We start from the raw sequence: 20693 nt of genomic DNA, 5'->3' as shown, positions 1-20693 counted from the left end.
CAGTGAGTGCCTGAGCCTCCTCCGTGTGGCATGCCCAGGGTGTGGAGGTGGGTGGGCTCAGGCCGTGCTCCGACAGCAGCCCCAGAGCAAGTCGCTGTAGCCTTCGGCCCTAAGAGTCTCAGCCACAGAGAGAGGAAAGTCCCCAGAGCCAGCAGGGCCTGGTGGCAGTAGGACGTGATGCTTGTGTGCCCTCCTGAGGTCCCTGAGCCGAGAGAGTTCCCACCCAGTCCACCACAAACCACAGCCCACTCCCAAAGTACATGTCGGTGAATGGGGACTGTGATTTCTTGTAGCCAAGAGCTTCTTTCAGTGTTCCTGCTGTTTGTGCTGGGAGTTGTAGCTTCTGACCCTTGCCTGCTTTCCTATATTTGCTACTGTCTTTAGGCTGCCACACCTATGGGTGGATAATCTGTTTTCTGTGCTTGAGTATACTTTCTAAGGATTGGCTTTAGTGTTTTGAAAGTTAAAACTTAACGTGACTTCACAGTCCTTGTCTTGTTTTAGTTTAAATTCTGAGTAGAATCTTGTGAATGTGCAGGGTCACCAGTTCTATGGAGTTACCACTGAGATAGATGTACCTCTGTGTGACCATAGGACAGCAGACGTCGTAGTCTGTGGCTGGCTATTTTGAATAGACTGTTGGTTTCATAATTAGTCTGTGAACAATGTTACTTTTTGCGTGGCTATGTGGTAGTTCTTTTCCCGTCTGTTCCTTTTGTTGCTGTCTTGCAGCCCACAGCATCGTTTCAGCGAGTACAGGGGAGGAGACACTGTGAGTGTTGCTAGCGTTGGTGGAAATTAAGCTGAAAGAGCCATTGTTTTGTCAAAATAGCTGTAACTAGCTGTTCTGTTTTATTATGGTACTACATTTTCTAAAAACTCTAAAATGGAACTAAAACAGTGATCTGTCAAGATTTATAAAGTTCTGTTTCCTTTCTTAACTGCATGTACCTGTTCTGGCATCTTAAGAATGTTATATGAATGTTAAATAAGTTACTTTTCCTTGTCAGAATTTCACTTAATTTTTTAGTTTTAGGATGGGGGGTGATGATGAAAGCCTGTGTAGTTTTGTTAATTTTTCTCTGCCAAGACTAGTTAGGAAATTTCACATAAACCGCGAAATACCAATAATGACCTGAGCAGATTTCTGCTTGGTTTGTATCTTGGTAGAAAAGGTCCTGTATGGATTATATTTAAAGGAGTTGAAATATACTTTGAGCGTCATGAAGTTAGTTTTTATGGGACTGTTCCTGGTACATTGTTCAGCACTTGGAGAAATGTTGGTAATATGTAAATTCCTCCTGTGCCTTCCGCTCACGCCTCAGGCATTGGTGGAGTGAGCAATCGAAGGAGATGAGCATTTCTGAGTAAGGAGGAGGAGCGGGTTGTTGTGAATGCAAGGAACAGCGTTGCCTGTGGTCAGAGGGGCTAGGCTGGCCGGTTGCACTGTCCACTAGGGACTTGGCTGTGACTCACACGGAGATCTTCAGCCCTTCTAGCAGCTGCAGCCCGTACAGTGGCTCTCACGGCAATTCTTCACCTGCAGCGCACACACAACAATGCATGTGTCACCAGCACGGTCCTGATGGCTCTGCCTTCTGCAGTGCTGGCTGTTGCCACAGCTGGTGGGAGAGGAGGAAGTGGTGGCACTGCAGTGGGTGCAGTCTGTCCCCGACCTTCCTATTACCACCCATCTCCTGGTGGGAAGGTCGGTATCGAGGAGGGCGAAGGGTGTCTCTGTGTTTAGAAATGATAGTGAAAACGTGAAACTGTACTCAGGTACTAGGGTGCTCATCATGACTTTTCAAGCCAGTACAGCCTTAGGGGTGAACGGTGCAGTAATCCACAGCAAAGTCCTGCAGATATCACTGTGTTCAGTTTCAGTACTCCCAGTGCTGTGCTTTTCCCCAGAAAACAACTTTTATTTTATTTTATTTTTTTTCCTTTTTGTCTTTTTTCGTGTCTGGCAACGGATCGCAACCCTCAGTGTCGCGCCCGTACCGGACCGGGACCGGCAACGGGATCGCACCCTCGGTGCTGCACCCGCACCTCGCTCAGCCAGTGAGCGGGAACCGGTCTGTATGTGGGATCCGAACCCTCGGCGGGAGCGCCACCGCACTCCTAAGCGGCGCACTGTAGCAGTGCGCCACTGGGCCGGCCCGCAAACAACTTTTAGAAATCACAAAGTTACAGACACAAAGATGTAGAGCAGTGAGTCATCTGTGAAAACAAACACACATGCGTGCACACCCACAAACACACCCGGAAGTCGTTTGACAATTTCTATGCTAATAATTTTTAAAATTGCATCTCCATCAGGGGCTGTCTTGCAGTAATAAAATAATTATGAAGACTTATATGTAGAATTGAGAATATGGTTATTATACCTGTTATTTTTTTATAGCTAGGATATGTGAAACTTCCTATCTTTATAGTTTACTTTGATTTTGATAGTATCTCTAAATGTGTACATATGTTTATTTAACAGACTGATTCTATGTGTGAATAGACAGAAGGCACTGTCAACCACATTACGGCTGTGTGTTTTGTGCAGCACAGGCCTGTACTCTGGCGCCTTTTCTTAATAAGACCACTCAGGTGTTTATAGATAGTAGTCTTCTAAAGAGATCTTAAATGCTTGAGAAATGTAGGGCTAATTTCCTAGTGCTTCATTGATTTGCTTTTAGCCTGAGACTTGAAACCTCAGATTCCTAAGTTGGCGTAGTTTCTCTCCTGGGATGCCTTAGCAGGGTCGATGTGAACCAGATAAGGGTGGGATGGAGATGGGATTCGCCAGCACCAGCTTGTTCTCATGCCTCCCCACAGGAAGTCATTTTTAGGTTGAACCATCTGAAACTGTCAATATTCACCATTTTTGAGCTAGCAGTTCCATGTGGCTTAGCCTAATATTGGCTGTATTTTTTCCAGGTGCCCTTAATGTGTCTGGTGTTCCCAGAAGCTTGGGTGGTGGGCCTGGTATAAAGGGGGTGAGTGGGTGGGATGGGGAGGGAGGCCTGGCAGTGGAGGATCCCTGTGCTTCTTGTGAGACCTGAACTGAGGACCAGCTTTTCCCTCAGTATTTCTTTTAGGATTTTCATATTCATTCTAGGGTAGAATGTGGTGACTGAGGGGTCACCTGGTCTCCTGGCATGGGACGTGGGCGACCTCAGCTGGCGCCCCTTCTTCCCCCAGCCATGGGTCACAGGGCTCCAGGGCCTGCAGTGATGCTCGCCCAGCAGCGAGCAGGACAGACTGGGCCTGGCAGGGCCTTCCAGGTTACCTGTTTTGCAGCAGGGGGATGGAACAGCACAGTGTTGAGGGCACTGTCAGCAGTCACTAAAGTGTGGTGGTCAAGCCTGACCCCCCTGGCACCTGCCTGTGTCACTTTGATGTCAGGAATGTTGGAACTCTGAGTGCAGATATGACTTGTGTGGACTAGAGGCCTTGTTGTAGGGAAAGTTAGAGGAAGTACAGTGCAGGTGATGGCGAAGATCAGGAAGAATAGAGAAGGGTTTAAAACTTGTCTCTAACTTTCTTTAATTGCTGAATATACATTCAGTTTCCTCATCTTCAGATTAGGACATTTTTCTTCTTCACACACTGTGAGGGTGAAATGAAACGGTGAGGAGAAAATGCTTTTAAGCTTCTGAAGCCTCAACACTTCGCTGTTTGTTGTGCTGCATGTGCACACTCCAGGGTCACAGCTGCTTCCAGCTGCTTGTGTAGGAAGCTTGGCACAGGTGGGCATTGTGAGCATTTGCTGGGCACAGGGCAGTGAGGGTATCGGTGTGCTCACTCAGTGCGCTGTAGTTTTGAAGCTGCCTGTATGTGAGCAACTCGGTGGTAGTTCTTTACAGCTTGAAGTTCTGAGATAAGCAGAAACCGTGCCAGCTATAGGAGCGTGTGCTTAGGTTTGGGCATGTCTGCATGGCATGGACATGCTCAAGTACCTTTTCCTTAATGGCATTACAGGGAGTCCCACGCGTTCTGTTACACATGTTGTTCATCCGAGAGCAATAATGGGAACCTTTGAGGGTCCCCCTTTGGTGCTTTGAAGCAACCAGCACAGGTTATAATAGCTGTAGCCTTCAAGATACTGAATGAAACACCCTGTATTCACACATGCTGGCTCCTGCTGTCAGTCCTTCCATTGCTAAATTCCAATGTCTTCTTTTTTGCTGCCATATCGCGTGCTGCCCAGTGAGGAGTTGGGGGAGTTCATGGAGATGAAAGGAGCCAGCAGCCCAGGGATCCTCGTGCTGACCACGGGCCTCAGCAAGCCATTCATGCGCCTGGACAAGTACCCCACGCTGCTCAAGGAGCTGGAGAGACACATGGAGGTGCTGTGCTCCTTGTCCCTGGCCAGCCTCACCACCAGAGAGACTGTTATGTGTGTGTTAGTTCACAAGCCAGAACCAGCAAAAAGTTTAAAGTGTTTTCAACTTCGTGGATTTTCAAACTGATTTTGTTAAATCCCATGTTATAAGTTTCTTCCTGCTTACCCCAGCCCCATAGAAAGGCATGTGCCTTTCCTCCTTCCCCTGTCCCGCTGCTGCTGCAGACAGTAAGCAAATAAGTTACAGAGCAATAACAGCAAAGGAACCATTTAATTCATGGTTATGTTTATCTTATGTTTAAATACCAAGTTGCAGGCTGGCAGAAAGCTGGGTGCAAGCTTTTCTCTTGGCTCGGGTCCGCGGACCTCTTCTGTGAGTGGCAGGCCCTTGGTCTCCCTCTGGCTCCTCCTCTGTCCTGCTCTCGTGCAGAAGCAACTGTGGCCGCTGGGACAAGTGGGCGCTGCAGCGTTTCAGAAAAACTTTAGCTATAGAATGGGCCCCGGCTTGCTCTTCACTGTTCTGTTCCATCTTTCTTTTCCCCTAAGTGCATTGGCTCTGTGATTCCTTTAAGGAATAAGAAATAACACTTCAATGCTGAGGAAAAAAGGGCGCGTTAAGGGTTGAAAAGTATTGGAAATGTTCAAGCTAGTTTATAGTGTATGCCTTTTTAAGAAGAATTTGATTATGAACGTTAATATTATGTTTCTTTTATTCAAAGGATTATCATCCCGATAGACAAGATATTCAAAAATCTATGACTGCCTTCAAAAACCTTTCAGTAAGTGATAAAGCATTTTATGGCAAATGAATGTAGATAATTATCAACGGAAAAAGATGAAAAAAAATTACTTGAGAACTGAATTCAGTATTTACTCAGATAAAACAAAAATAGATAGTAGGCATTCCATGGCTGGTAAATTCTCTTGCATTAATGGACTATGAACACCAGAAGAATGACACGATAATTATTTAAATTTTAAAAAGACACAACATAGTTGATGTTTTTGCTGCTTTAAAATTATTTAAAATGTTTCGTAATCTCCATCTACAGTGTCTTTAGTGATATACTGAGAAATGGAACACTGGTGGTTCTCTTTTATCTGTTGTCATGTTGTCCTACCAACTGCAGTTTTAAATATCTGCCGTATTTCCTTTTTCCCTCATCTCAGTCTTCTATGTTGTCAGACTTAAAAAACCAGAACAAAAAAATTCTTTGGTGCAGACTACATTTCTTTCTAAAAGTGGCAAAAATCTGCTATATTTTTCCAAAATAGTGTTTTAATATTTCAGAGCAGTTTTGTGTGTTGCTTCTCTTGACTTGGTTCCCTACTTTTAAGCAAATGCTTGTAATTCCATACAATTAAGCAAATAGTTTGATAGTTGTCTGTCTTAAGAAGTAAGCTACAAAGCACTGTGGTCAAAACCTAAGATTCTGGGAATCTCTCTGCTTTAACAGTGTTGTTCTGTGTTTCTCAGGCCCAGTGTCAGGAAGTACGGAAGAGGAAAGAGCTTGAGCTGCAGATCCTGACAGAAGCCATCCGGAGCTGGGAGGGGGATGACATTAAGACTCTGGGCAGCGTCATCTACATGTCCCAGGTCCTCATTCAGTGTGCAGGAAGCGAGGTACTGCAGTCCAGAGTGCCATCCCGCTGTCTGCCCCACTCTTAGGATTTGTGATCAAGATTTTAAAAGGATGTTGAGTAATAACAAAACTTAAATTTGTGGCCTACTTTTTATCCTTGCAAATATGATAGATGCGTATGGCATATTAGAGTGATTTAGAGCTGTGTGTAGATTTGTTGACCAGTTTAGATCCAGCCAAGATCACTTTGGTCCAAAGCCTGTATGAACTGAAGCACGTGTTCAGGCAGGACTGCTAGGAGGCCCATGTGTGCTTGTCTGACCAAGGGCTTCCTGTCGAGGCTCTCACTCTCAGGAGTCTGCTGTTTTTGATGGTTTGGATCATTATACTTTTCTATTAATGTATAATAATTGGTATTTGCTTATGGAGGTCACAGTTTTCTTTCTTTTTTTTTTTTTTTTGTCTTTTTTCGTGTCCGGCAACGGATCACAACCCTCAGTGTCGCGCCCGTACCGGACCGGGACCGGCAACGGGATCGCAACCCTCGGTGCTGCGCCCGCACCTCGCTCAGCCAGTGAGCGGGAACCGGTCTGTATGTGGGATCCGAGCCCTCGGCAGGAGCACTGCCGCGCTCCCAAGCAGCGCACTGTAGCAGTGCGCCACCGGGCCGGCCCGGAGGTCACAGTTTTCTAATGGGTTCTTTTTGAGTGAGCAATCAAACCAGATTCTCCTTCTATCCCCACATAGTGAAAATTGAACAGTTTGTGATTCACGATTCACAAAAGTTACATGTTCATTGAGTCACTAAGTAGGTACCTCTTTTTGAAATTTGTTATACTTTTGCCAGAAATAATTAACATGATCAGACCTGCCATTGAAACATGAAACTCTTAAGTCAGTAAGAAAACTGAAACTTATACTTTCAATGTGTATTTCTTCCCACCTACAAAATTTTAAAATATCACACCCTCTACATACTAAGGTCTTATAGTTTGGGTACTATAAGAAATCATGACTTTTCTTATTTACTACCATTATCAAAAACCCTAGATCTTTCCTGAAGCAATTTGTTTCTTAATCATGTGCTTTTTAACTTTATTTAAAATTATCTGTGGAAACATTTCCCGAAGTGTGTTCTTTGTGATAGTAAACCTAAGCAACAGTGATGGGTGCTCCTTTAGAAACGGCTCGTAACTGAAAAGATTGTAATCAGTTGAAAAGAAGTATGACAGAACTTCTCAAAGCCTTTGCTCTAAATATTCCCAGTGCGTGTTGTGAATCTTCCAGAGGGAATATAATACGTTGTTTTCAATGATTTCTTTAAAGTATAGAAACTTTTTTTTCCCAAGGCACTTTGCATAGGTCTAGTGTTCTGAGGAATATGCTCAGGGAAACTACTTCGTAGTATTTATTTCACTTTTTTAGGTAGTGGTTTAAATGTCAGCATTTGGAAAGGGCTGTGTGGCAGCATTTCTGTTTCTATGTCTCCTTTTAGATTCTTGGGAATTTTTGTCTTCTAATTGTGGTCTCTCTGACTTTTGTTACCTTATTAAAGCAAATGATTTTTAATATGTAAGCAATACTTTTAAGTCTTTCATGTAAACCATTTAAAGTTTATGGGGTGGATGAAAACAACATTGAAAGTATTTGTGCTCACATCTTTAAGTAGATGTTTGATAAAAAAAATTATTTGGATTTGTTTGTTTTTTATATTAGGAAAAGAACGAAAGATACCTTCTACTCTTCCCAAATATTTTGCTAATGTTGTCTGCCAGTCCTAGGATGAGTGGTTTTATCTATCAGGTAAAACACATTTTAAGTTTACATTTTATTGTCTCTTGTGGATGTGAGAATCATTTTCAGGTTGGCTTTGAATTTTCGTGTTAAATACTACATGTATCTAGGTATGTGCTATGCGTGGTGTTATGTATATAATGTTATATGTTCATATATGGACACACAGCTGTTGGTGTGTTTCTGTGTGACTATGCAAACATATCCTTATTTTAATTCTAAGCAAAAAAGAAGGGAAGAAGTATCAATTTGTAGAGCAGCCTTGCCAAGATACAGACCGTGGTGGTGCAGATCAGTCTCTGTCCCTGACTTGGGGTTTCTCGTGCCAAGCACTCTGCTCCTCTGCAGTGTAGTTTGCTGTTCTGCCAAGTGGGCTCAGTAAGGGGCTGTGGGTGCCGTGGGGTAGTGTGGGCTATGAGCTGTTGTAAGCAGTACAGCCAAGTACCCAGGCAAACATCAGGTGATTGACGCAGTAATGTAGGATCACTTAACCTTGTTATTTTATAATCATTTCACTGCTTTTCTTTGAGAAAATGTGAGAGCTGATTTGAGAAGAAAATGCAAGGGGGTCTTCTCCATTGCTGTACTAATTTGTAGTGGTGTTAGTAAGTAGCTTCTGTTTTCCTGTATGTCTAGTACATGCTCTTGGCGGGTTTCATTATTTTTGTTTCTGGGAAGTTACAGAATCTAATGCCCTTCCCCTCAGTTTTGAGGGCTGGTCAGTTGTGAGAGCCTGCTGCGGCAGCCGACGCCACTTTGTCCTCTCTGAGCTGCTTTCCTGTAGAGTGAGTGTTACTTTTTGTTGTTCCCAGCAAGAATGTTAGAGAATATTCAGTCAAAAGTTGACTCAGCTTGACTGTACCTGCACAGAAGCCTTTATCGGCCACCCAAAGAGGATGTGTCATCCCACAGTTACCCCGGAAGAGCACTTTACCATGGGTGAAGCGTATGCAGTCGTGTGTTGCTTAACGGCGAGGATGTGTTCTGAGAAACACGTTGTTAAGTGATTTCATTGTCGTGCACTTGCACAGGCCTAGATGGTAGGGCCCACTGCACACCTAGGCTGCGTGGTTAGCCTGTGGCCTAGCCACTGTTGTAGATGCAGCAGCGCATAACCATAGACGGACAAACTCAGAAAAGTAATGTCTTAATTTGTGAAGCCAGTGCTGAGGAGAGGTGGTCTGTGGCTGAGATATAGTACCTACTATGGGTTCCCCCCAAACTGGCAGCTACGCTTTTGTTAAATGACCCTGATAAACCTAAATCTGAGTTCATTCCCATCAGCACTATCTGGCTTTGTATTTTATAACCCCCATATCTTATTTTGTTGGCTGGAGATGAGTCCCTGCTCTCTTAAGGGAGAAGAGCTTGCAATTGGAGTGGGCTTAGGTCCCTGCCTGTGAGGCTGGTGCTCACATGGGATGTGCCCTGATGCTGTCTTGGCTTGCCACTGCGGACCTCATCCCGCTCACAGGATCCTGTTCTCACTCTGGGCCCAGTTTCTTGGGGTTTCTTTCTCTAAGTCCACTGACACCACCCATGGTATGTGCATCATCAGTGTCCATCTCTACTCTTAGAACACACTGGCGTTGAGGGATGTTAGAAAATGTTAAACCCAACAACAATAATAACGTCCTGTGTGCTGGTGTTAGGATATGCCAGGTTAGACAGAGTTACGCAGTTTTATTTTCTGCAGGACTTCTCCAAGCTTTTAAAATACTTATGTGCATCGTGAGTCTTCGAAAGGAGTATGCAGTATGTAGTAGCATTTTTCAAATATACTTGGGCACTGAAGTATCAAGCAGTCTACTGTTCTACCTATCGTACTTTAGGACGGGGTTCCTCAGCCTCAGCACTGCTGACATTTTGGACTGGATAGTCTTCGCTCTGGTCCGGAGGGGAGGGAAGCTGTCCTGTAGGGTGTTGGCAGCCTCTCTGGCCTGTACCTGCTGGATTTTAGGGACACCCGCCAGGTTCCGACTTTGCCAGATGTCCTCAGTGGGGGATAGAATTCCGTGCACCTTGTTGACAAACATTGTTTTTGGAGATGCAGAGACAGAGTCCAGCTCCTTGGCTGACTAGTCATTCCTCAAGCAGCTCAGCCCCAAACACTGATGGACTTTCCTGAGGACTGGATTTGCCACCATGTGCCCTGGTTTATATGACCTGGACCAAGTTATTTTGTGTTTAGTTCTGCTTTGTATATAATGGCCAGTTTGCATCCCTGTTCTGGTATCTCTCCATTGACATTTGCTGCACAGTTACTGATTCCTTCCGTTTTCAGAGGACAGGTTTGCTCACCGTTTTCTTCATGGTGGGCAGCATTTAGCACAACTGCTTATTTTCTGTTAACTACACAATAACTGTTACACAATCTCTCTTCTTGCCTCAGTTTCCCACCCTTACTTTGCCTTCAGGCTTGAAGCTTTCTCTGCATTTCTCTATGAGGCAAATAGGTGCTTCCTTTTTATGAACTTGCCAATTGAAATAGCTGTTGTATGCTGTAGTGTTTCCATCACAATGTGTAATATTATTGTCCTGGTATTTATGTTTAGAGTAACTCATCAGATGAAATTTTTGTTCTTGTTTTGTACTCTGTACCTTTTTATCACTTTAATTTCTTGATTATAGTATCATGATTTCTTATTAGAGACAGGTTTTTATATTATATATGCATCTGCTACAAACAAGAATTTTTTTTGATTCGCAAAAACAATTCCTCTGCCATTCCTAAAATCATTAAATATTTACTTTAATAATGGTATCTTCTTTGTTAGAAAATTATTAATTTTATTTTTTTTGTGGGGGGGGTTCTTTTTTAGGGAAAGCTACCAACGACAGGAATGACAATCACAAAGCTTGAGGACAGTGAAAATCATAGAAATGCTTTTGAGATATCAGGTGACAGGCACTAACTGTGTGAATGCCATCCGTCACCGCGATGCAGTGGGAGGCAGCTGGCCATTCGTGTGCAGATTCCTGCTTGCACATTTCGGAGGGTGGTGGTTAAGCGCTGTTCAGTTCTGCTCTGGGTGTGTGCGTGTGCCCTGTGTGTGCTTTTTCCTGGTGTTTCCCTTCAGCCCATTCTTTTCTTGTCTCTTTCAGGGAGCATGATCGAGCGAATATTTGTGTCGTGCAGCAACCAGCATGATCTGCATGAATGGGTGGATCGTCTTCAGAAGCAAACAAAAGTCACCCCTGTGGGAAACCCCCCCATGAAGCCTCATTCTGTGCCATCTCACACCGTAAGGACTCACATGCTCCTCCTCCTCTTCCCACCTCCAGACAGTGGCAGTCTGTGCTGGAGCCATCAGCCAGGGATCACTTGCTTTAAGCACAATCAGTATTTGGACCACGAGTGTAGAATACTTGCTTTGTACTTCTTTGCAAAGATTCGATCCTCTCCATCTGTGGTGAATTGTGTCACGGTGATCGTTCTTGTGAAGCAGCCCTAAATTGTGGGTGCTCACACAGTTCAGTGGCATGCAGGTGGGAAGCTGCCTCTGCTTGGAGTGGCCCAGGGGAGTTTCCTGCTAACCCCCCAGGAGCCACCAGTCCATAAGTGATTTTTCTGAGAATTTTACTTATATTTATTATGTTTCATTTAAAAGAACAACAAAAATAAGTGATTATGATGATGAAAAGGGTGAGGTTCATGTTGAAAGCATTGAAACGTAATTTTTGACTTATTATTTTGATTTTAAGAAATTCCATTTATATTTCACTTAGAAAGTTCAACAGCTCTTTGATTATTTTAGAGACTTACAGTGTTTCAAAATAGATCAACACCAAAGTTTCAGTATTTAAACCTCTCTACTGGTAATTGGTATTGAATTATTTTAATATTCATCATCTTTATCAAATAATATTGAAAAACTGGGCCAAACCTTTTAAAGAATGAATCATAACACAGGCGTTTTTAGTTTGTAGATTTTTCTCATGTCCTTATTAGATTATTAGGATAGTGTCTGCCGTGTAGTTTGTTTCTCCATTCATTAGCCTTCACATTAAGGTTAATTATTTGAACCACATTAATTATTAGGACATTTTCTACCATGTAGTTCATTCTTCCATTTGTTATTCTTCATATTAAAAGTTTTATGTCAAGAAGGGTCATGATAGTATAACATTTTGACCAAAGTTTCATGGTCTTACTCTATTTCTCTCAACAATTTGGAGGTTAAAACTACCCATTTGCTTTAGCTAACATTTCATTTTGAATAGTTCTGCCATTTATGACTTCCCCAAACTTCTCAAAATACTGAAGACACTTAGCTTTCATGGAACTAAATTGATCCCAGGGGTCTTCAAAAAGTTGGGAGGATTTGTATTATCTTTTACTTGCGTTTTTCCCTGAACTTGCTAACGTCCCCTCGTGTGTGCAAGTGTGTCTGTGAAGAGCAGTGGCTTGTAAAGAGCAGTGGAAGTGCTTTCCATCCACGCTTCCTTTCACAGCGTGAGACTAGGCTCCGTTCACTTTTACAACAGGCCAGCTGTTCCCTGTGCCTGGGCCTGGCATTGCAGTGTTTGTTTTCACATCACTGGCGGCTGGGAAGGGTCCCTTTAGCGGGGAGTGATGGAGCCCCTCCGTGTGACGGCACCGTGCCTCACATTTGAAATGCTCTCCGGCCTTCTCCTAGGGAGTCTGTTTTATGGGAGCATGTGTTTTCCCCGCATCTTGAATCACATTCTAATTTTAGCATAAAGCATACCTCTTTTGACTTTTTCAAGTGAGGGGAAACAAAGCCAGGCATTACTTACTGTGACATTAATGCTAAAAGAGATGCTTTATGTAATTTTATCTATCTGTAAGTTATTTAGTTTGAAAAAAATTATAGTGGTTGCGTAGTGTGAGTCTCACCACTCCCCCACAGTTAGCATGTAGTTACTGCAGGAGGTTTATCACTTCTGCTCTCGCACGCCAGGGCGTCAGCTCGTGTGGGCATTCCCTGTCTCCCAGCTGAGTTTCAGACAGTGTTCCCATCTTTAGGATGACGGCCTCACTCCGGCTTCCAGTTCACAGAATCACTCAACTCGTTCTCCCATCAAGTATGCCCTCCCCACTGTTATTGCTTAATTTGAGGGCGTTGGCTGAGTTTGAGTGTTCTTATTTTATTTAATGTTTTCTCATTTAACTGTCAGTGCGATGGGATGTTTTTGGGTTTTTCAGGAATGTAAACCTCATTAATAATATGCTCCTCTGAGAAATTAGATTTCGACAAACATTGTTTTAGTTAGAGCTGAGTTTTCCAAGAAAATAACTTGTTTAATAGCAGGGATTGGTGGTTTTCTATAAAGGTCCAGGTAGTAATATTTTCAGCTTACAGGTCTCCGTTGCAGCTGTATTTTGCCTTTGTCACAAATAGCAGCCAGGGACAAGGACGGTCTTGTTGTGTGCCAGGAAAACAAGTTTTCCTTTTTCTTTTCCTTTCCTTGCTTTTCTTTCTTGTCTGTCTTTTCTTTTTTAAAAACAAAAGCAGGAGTCAGGCCCTAGTTTTGCCCACCCCTATTTTATAAAATTTTGATACTTATACTAAATGAAGTACCTTTTCCCAAACTTTACTCCAGGCAAGTAAATGTGGCTGGAGTGTCTGGGTTTGGAGCCCCCAGTGTGGAGCTCTCCCTTCTGACTGTAGCACGGCCCTGGCCTGAGCAGATGGTGTGGGAGCCCCACACCCAGCCCAGGGGTGCACAAGACACGTTTGCTCAGAGGTGGGATGGAAACAATAACCTGGGGCTTGTTTCGCTGGGAGTGTTTTTTAAGAACGAAATGAACTATGTGTGATCCAGGTTCCTCTCACAGTGGGAGCCTTGGGGTCTTAGTTCTGTGTTTGCTCTTCTCCCCCCTCTGCCCTGGCAGCTCCCCTCCCACCCGATCACGCCATCCAGCAAGCACGCCGACAGCAAGCCCGTGCCGCTGGCGCCCGCCTACCACACGCTCCCCCATCCCTCCCACCATGGCACCCCGCACACCACCATCAACTGGGGACCCTTGGAGCCTCCGAAAACCCCCAAGCCCTGGAGCCTGAGCTGCCTGCGGCCTGCACCTCCCCTCCGGCCATCCGCTGCTCTCTGCTACAAGGAGGTGAGGTCCCACGGCCCCTCACACCGCCACACAGCAGTGACATGCCTTCAGGTCAGGGGAGTTAGATTTGTTGTTCTGTACTTCACCCCAGTTTTTTCCATTTCAACGAATTCACAAATGAAAATCGTACATTTCTGTCTGTGACATACGAGATACAGATTAGCTTCTTCAGAACTGTGGAGAAGGGCCTGCCTTCGTCCTCTCGTCTTCACTCCTGCTGCTTCAGGGGCTTGGGGAGCCTGCGGCAAACCCTGCAAGGGCAGGGCCTGCAGCGGCCCCCGAGGGGCCAGGGCCAGACCTGTGCAGCCCAGGACGCTTTTGCACGTGCGCTCCGTGAGGGATTTGCTTTGTTTTGCACGCTGCGCTGCTGTGCCTTCTGACCCACTCTTTACGTATGCGGTGCTGTCCAGGAGCCCTACATTTTGTCACCAGGAGCTATTGGAGGTGAAGAGAACACTTATAAATAAAAGTGAGAAAAGTTATTTAAGGCAGCTCCCCTTTCATGTGTAAGATATTCTTCTTGGTTCTTCTCCATTCCAATCCTGTACTTTTGTATACGCTAGGTGCACTTAAAATACAGTCTTTTTCCATAAATATTTATAGTTTCATACATTTCTACCTAAACCTACTTTGATGAGGAAAGGAAGTGTCTTGGGAGGTGTATTCTGAGGAATATTTTCACTTTAGGATGCTGATAATTGAAATGATGAGTGTGGTTCGTGTGAGTGTGGTGTGAACAGGAGTGTGTGGGAATGGATGTGGGTGTGTGCGTGTGAACGTGTGTGAGCAGGAGTGTGGTGTGAGCGGCATGCGTGGGAATGGATGTGGGTGTGCGTGTGAGCATGTGTGCGAGCAGGAGTGTGTGGGAGTGGATGCGGCTGTGCGTGTGAACGTGTGTGTGAGCAGGAGTGTGGTGTGAGCGGCGTGCGTGGGAATGGATGTGGGTGTGCGTGTGAGCAGGAGCGTGCGAGCAGGAGTGTGTGGGAGTGGATGCGGCTGTGTGCGTGTGAGCGTGTGTGCGAGCAGGAGTGTGGTGTGAGCGGTGTGCGTGGGAATGGATGCGGGTGTGCGTGTGAGCATGTGTGTGAGCAGGAGTGTGTGGGAGTGGATGCGGCTGTGTGCGTGTGAGCATGTGTGCGAGCAGGAGTGTGGTGTGAGCGGCGTGCGTGGGAGTGGATGTGGGTGTGCGTGTGAGCGTGTGTGTGAGCAGGAGTGTGGTGCGAGTGGCGTGCGTGGGAATGGATGCGGGTGTGCGTGTGAGCATGTGTGCGAGCAGGAGTGTGTGGGAGTGGATGCGGCTGTGTGCGTGTGAGCGTGTGTGTGAGCAGGAGTGTGGTGCGAGTGGCGTGCGTGGGAATGGATGCGGGTGTGCGTGTGAGCATGTGTGCGAGCAGGAGTGTGTGGGAGTGGATGCGGCTGTGTGCGTGTGAGCGTGTGTGTGAGCAGGAGTGTGGTGCGAGTGGCGTGCGTGGGAATGGATGCGGGTGTGCGTGTGAGCATGTGTGCGAGCAGGAGTGTGTGGGAGTGGATGCGGCTGTGTGCGTGTGAGCGTGTGTGTGAGCAGGAGTGTGGTGCGAGTGGCGTGCATGGGAATGGATGCAGCTGTGTGTGTGAGCATGAGCGTGTGTGTGGGCAAGAGTGAGTGTGTGAGCGGGGGTCTGCTGGTGAGCCTCCATGTCCAGTCGAGGGCTGCGTTTGCCATGAGCTGGGGCAGGCCCTCTCTCCATCGTTACTGGCAGGCCTTGGAATTTTAAGAGCCGTAGAAAAGTACCATGTAAGAAATTATAATCAGCCCTTTTTTGGGTTGTTTCCATGGCAGATATCTTTCTAGTGGTCATATGCTCAAGTCAGAATTTTTATTTTTTTTTTATCATGGGCCTGAAGGATGTTGGTGTTTTTACTGTGTAGTGTTTAGTCCAAAGATAAAGTTAGATAAGGCTGGTGAGAACTGGTGGAGATTTAACTACCAGGGAAGAAAATTGGGGAAAACTGTTAGGCAAAGCAGTGGAAAGGGGAAGGAGGAGGTTTTGAGTGAACATTAACGTTTTCATATAGATTAATTGGCTGTGCTTGCTCTGCTGGACTCCCCGATGTTACTGAGCACCTCAGCAGGGCCGGTGAGAAGGGGTCGTGCAGGGTGTGGGGAGCTGCTCTCACCCCAGTGCGTGCTGGCTGGGCACCCTGAGCAGCCCCTGCACCTCTGTTCACTGTCAACTGGGGAAGCTGGAGAGCACACTGTGTATGTGTTTCTTCTGGAACTAATTTCTGCTGCGTTTCTAAGAGCTTTTTAAATTTTTATTTTTACAGATCAGATTTTTAAGAGAGAACTTTAAAAATCAAGGCTTGTTTCCTCTGAGCTTTGGCTCTGCTTCAGCCTGAGTACGTCTCACCTTCTGGGTGTGAGGTCCTCATTTTGGGATTCATGAATGGCTTATATACTGAAGTGACGCGGGGGTTATCCTTTTTTGATACCAGTGTTTCATACGTGCTTGACATTCAAAGCCTCACCTGCCCCATAGACTGTGTCTTGCTCGCTCAGTTTTCGCCTTTGTCTCCTGCACTTTCTGGAGAGGACGTGTTGTCGCACAGACCTGCACTGGGGTCTGCTGGCTGTGGGCAGCCTCTGCTCCTGAAGCTCGTGCCCTTGCTTCTCCCTTGAGGCTTCAAAACCTTTTCTTAAAGGAATTGTTTTTCACTTCCCTTTCTTTTAAGCAGGCCCGTGTCCTCCTAGTCAGCTCACCAGGTGGGTCTGTTCCGAATCAGCAGCAGCCCCGTCCTGTGCTCTCCCTCCAGAGTGTGCGTGGATGTCCTGTGCTCTGGCCGTTTGTCCTTTCCCTCCTCCGCAGATGCTCCCAGCCTGCTCGCCACTCACCGCAGCACCTCTGCTGTGCACAGTCACAGAAATAGCGAATCCACGGACCACGAGGGCTTTTATCAAAGTCAAGGAGAAATGTCAGCCAGTGACTAATACTGAAAGTGCCCTGTTAATTTTAATGTTCAGCAGCTAGCAAAGAAAAAATCAAAGCATGAGAGAAGTTGGAAGCTCTTAACAATGGCTATCGTGGTTTAATACTTCTCACCTTGACACTTTTTCTAATATGCCAGTAAGAATGATTGACTTTGGAGTATATCAACATCGTTTTTCCTTTTTACTTCACTAGGATCTCAGTAAGAGTCCCAAGACCATGAAAAAGCTACTCCCTAAGCGCAAACCTGAAAGGAAGCCTTCAGATGAAGAGTTCGCATTGAGGAAAAGTGAGTGCCCGTGGGTGCCTGTGGGTGGGAGCACGGCATGTAGCCACGACCACAGCGTGCGCAGCAGGAGCAACGGGTGCTGGCTTTCTGCAATTTGTCTTCTAGTAGTGAATATTTGGTTTGTCTTGTATATATTTTACTCTCTTAAGCGACATTGAGGGATAATTATTGTATAGCTATAAATGTCTTATCCTTCTTTTCTTGCCACATTTTTTGTTAGAATGGGTAAATATATATATCCAAGTAATGTCTTAGAAAATATAGAAATAGGAAAACATAGAAAATAGTTCGGCCATAGGATCATGTGACAGTATGTGTAATACGTACTCAACACTAGTTGATTGTGAGGTGCTGTGCCTGGTGCTGATGCTGTTGGATGTTATTATTCTGGAAGATTCTGTTTTCATTCGGTACCTGTGATCTCTGAGGGTAGGTGGTCAGTGTCTAGATAATCTTCAGTTTAATGAAGAGCTCTAGATTGGGCTTTATAACTTTCTTAAATTCCAAGTAGGGATTCATGGATCAGAGGGAATGTTCCTTTTAAGGGCCTTCAATAAATATGGTCAGTGGCCTTTCCAGAGAGGTGTGGCTGTTTCCGCTCCCACCAGCCAAGTGAAGTGTTCTCTTCTCTGTCCCTCTCTGTCCACGCCAGCATCGAGAGCTGCCGGTCTTTTGTTTTTGTCAGGCTGGTGTGTGAACACATGGGAACATTGTTGTGATTTTCATTTCTTTTCTTCGTGAGGTTGAACATCTTTTCTTACTGTGTCTTCTTTTGTGCACTGTTTGTTCCTGTCTCTCACCCTTTTTTAGTTTGAAGGTGGAGGTACTGTGTTTCTTATGAATTAATAAGACAACCTTTATAAAGTTAGAATATCAGTCCTTTGCCAGATATGTTGCAGATAAAAAAAACTTAAAAACTAAAAACCACTTTGAAAATAACTGTTTTATAAATATTTAGAAAATAGTTATCTGACAAAGTAAAGGAGGGGTGATCTTCATCGTCATTTTTAGTGGAGTCGATGACTTTGCCTTCTATCTGGTTAACTGTACTAGCGATTTTTAGTTAGATTGTGAAGTGTGTTCATCCCTTGACAGGCACGGCTGCGTTGGAAGAAGATGCTCAAATTCTGAAAGTCATTGAAGCTTACTGCACAAGCGCCAAAACTCGGCAAACGCTGAATTCGAGTAAGTTTCACAGTGACATAATGGGAATTGCGGGGTTCATTCTGTTTCAAATCGCAATCCAAACGGAGCTGCTTGGGTGGGCCCGTTGCACAGCTCATTGGCCTGAGCTGTTCCTAGTGTGTGAGGTTTGAGCAGCACAGCAGGTGGTGCAGCCGCATGAGCCCCATGTCCTTGAATCACTTGACCAGGACCTGGGCTATCGGCAGATAACTGTCTGATTTTCTAGATGACATTCTGCTGGGAAACATTTAAGTTTAAGGTACTAGCTGAACTTATAAAGCTTCTTTTGCCTAGAGAAGATGTACTTGGAAGGCAGTGGAAGATCAGTTTAGTTATTTCAGCTATTTAAATTATTGTGTAATATTGGGGTATTTTTTGTTTTTTTTTTAATCTTCTCAGAATTGTCCACAAATATGAATCTCTAGAGCAACACTTCAAAAGCCTTTTTTTTGGTAGATTTCAGTATGATGGAATTTACCTGTGTCTTATGTATAGTATCTTAAATGAAAGCATTCTGCTCTGTTGTGTGGACAGTAAAAAGTTAGCTTTCCTTTCAGTCCCCCCAGCAGTGGAGAGTGTGGTGCAGTGTGGTAGCAGTGGGTGTAGTGGCACATGTCGCTCATTCAGAAGACAGGGGCCTGTGCCTTTTGCTGGCATCTGCAGCCTGGAGGGCCGGGAGGCTGGGGCACACAGCGGGGTGCCTCAGGCGCCATAGGGGCGCTTTCTGCCGTTGTTTCTTAGGTTGTATTTTTCGTGTGGTTTTTTGAGAACTGGATGACTTACATGTGACTTTGAGGAGCAGTTGGCTCTCTCAGGTATTATGCTCTGGTCCCTTTCCACCTTGCCTCGAGGCACACCTCCTTCCCCACGTCTTCACCTTCATCACCTGCCGAGTGGTGGCTTGAGCGAGCATCATGCCCTGTTTAAAAGAAAAGCTGGGGAAAAAAGGAAAGGTGGGAAAAGGACTTTTCAGCTGCTTTAGCTTTTGTTAAGGACAGCTGCAGTTGTGAAGATAAGGCTAGCAGGGTTACATCTCTGGTACAATCTGTAAATTGTCTAGAAACTTCTTTTTTGTGATTTCTAGTATTTTGTCAGTACTGCGCCATATCTTGCCTGTGACTTTAAGATTTTTTGCCAAGGGTCGGCACTATCTTTTTTTTTGGTTTATACTCTCTGGTGAAAATACCTATTTGTAGAAACTTGTCAGTGGAATAGGAGAGAAACTGAGAGGCCTGGGTAACCTGTCACAGTGTGGAGCAAGTGTATGTCTAATCAAGCAGTAATATGTAAATACCGATCATTGGGATCAAAGGCATTACATTTCATAGTTTGATGGTGATTGTATTTTAAGTTATAGGCTATCAAATGTGGCCACAGATTTTTGGATTTTGAACTTGAGGGGTTTTTTAAATTAGTCATCTTGCTTTTAGTTACTCGAAACAGCATTGTAGCCCAGTGGTCTCAGGTGGACTGGTCAGGTTCGTGAGTTCTGCGAGGGCCGTGGTGCCGGCCATGCCTCTCCAGTGACGAGGGGCTGCTCCCTGTGCCGAGCTTGGGGCTTCACTTCCTCCGGCTGCTGGAAAGGAGCGGCCTGTTGTCTGTGCAGCTCTTTGTTGGTTGCGTTGCCTGTGTCGTGTGTCCTTTTCTCCTGTGCAAGAAGAGCACTGGACAGTACGTGGATTTTTTCACTAACATTATGGGCAAACCACTCTGGGATCTTGCAGGCTTATAATTGTATGTGACATTTAGAAATGGGATCATAGTGAAAGCAGCTCTTTTCACATTAAATACTTAGTAAAGATAGTTTGTAGAAGGGTAATATATTTTACCTGAAATTAAGCTCTGTTCAGTGTACTTTTGTAAGTACAAGAAGGCTCCACAAACCAGACACCTTTGGTACTGATTCTATCTCAAGGCAGGAATGGCCTTCACAGACTATCGTGATTTAGTTCGTGCGATGGTCTGGAGGCAGGGGTCACTTTGATCCAGGAGTAGGAACAGGGACAGAGCCCATGGCTGCTGAGGTTTGCAGTGCACCATCACAATGGGGCCTCGGGCAACAGGCAGCCCTCGCGTCCTTGCATGCCTCTCGCACCCACTGCCTGGCCAGGCATGACTCACAGCTGCCCCCGCTCATGGGTTCTCTCTCTCTTGCCGTTTTGCACCACTTGCTTCTGTCGTCCTCCCTCTAACATGGTGGCATTATCAGCTCACGTCTCTGCCTGACAGTGGCAGGTCTGTGTCAGGATCGGTAACATTGCGAACCCATGCCCTGAGCACTGGCGAGCCCTGTGCACAGGTGGTGGGAGGGCTGTGAACGCACTTTAGTCCCCTTCTCCCTCCGAAATTCTCATGGTGGTCAGAGACTGATCAGGTAAGTTCAGACCCCCTCTGGTGATTGATAGAGTTGGCAGAGAGATAGGTGAAGAAGTCAGTCAAAAATACTTCAAAGTGT

General features: G+C 45.3%; 1 protein-coding gene across 3 annotated transcripts in view; it reads left to right on the top strand.

The window, feature by feature from the left end:
* Positions 1 to 20693, top strand: part of ARHGEF7 (Rho guanine nucleotide exchange factor (GEF) 7) — an 81171-nt gene that overhangs the window by 47263 nt on the left and 13215 nt on the right. For all 3 annotated transcript variants that reach the window (XM_008564440.1, XM_008564444.1, XM_008564448.1), the window contains exons 9-17: positions 4202 to 4340; positions 5056 to 5115; positions 5814 to 5960; positions 7636 to 7722; positions 10536 to 10614; positions 10819 to 10958; positions 13574 to 13798; positions 16960 to 17053; positions 18149 to 18238. In XM_008564440.1, coding sequence (XP_008562662.1) covers positions 4202 to 4340; positions 5056 to 5115; positions 5814 to 5960; positions 7636 to 7722; positions 10536 to 10614; positions 10819 to 10958; positions 13574 to 13798; positions 16960 to 17053; positions 18149 to 18238 — 1061 coding nt within the window. The remainder of the gene's footprint in view (positions 1 to 4201; positions 4341 to 5055; positions 5116 to 5813; positions 5961 to 7635; positions 7723 to 10535; positions 10615 to 10818; positions 10959 to 13573; positions 13799 to 16959; positions 17054 to 18148; positions 18239 to 20693) is intronic.

Source organism: Galeopterus variegatus, unplaced genomic scaffold (assembly GCF_000696425.1).
Source record: "Galeopterus variegatus unplaced genomic scaffold, G_variegatus-3.0.2 Scaffold187, whole genome shotgun sequence".
Lineage (NCBI taxonomy): Eukaryota > Metazoa > Chordata > Mammalia > Dermoptera > Cynocephalidae > Galeopterus > Galeopterus variegatus.
The sequence above is the reverse complement of the archived record's forward strand: the minus strand, read 5'-3'. Positions and strand labels throughout refer to the sequence as shown.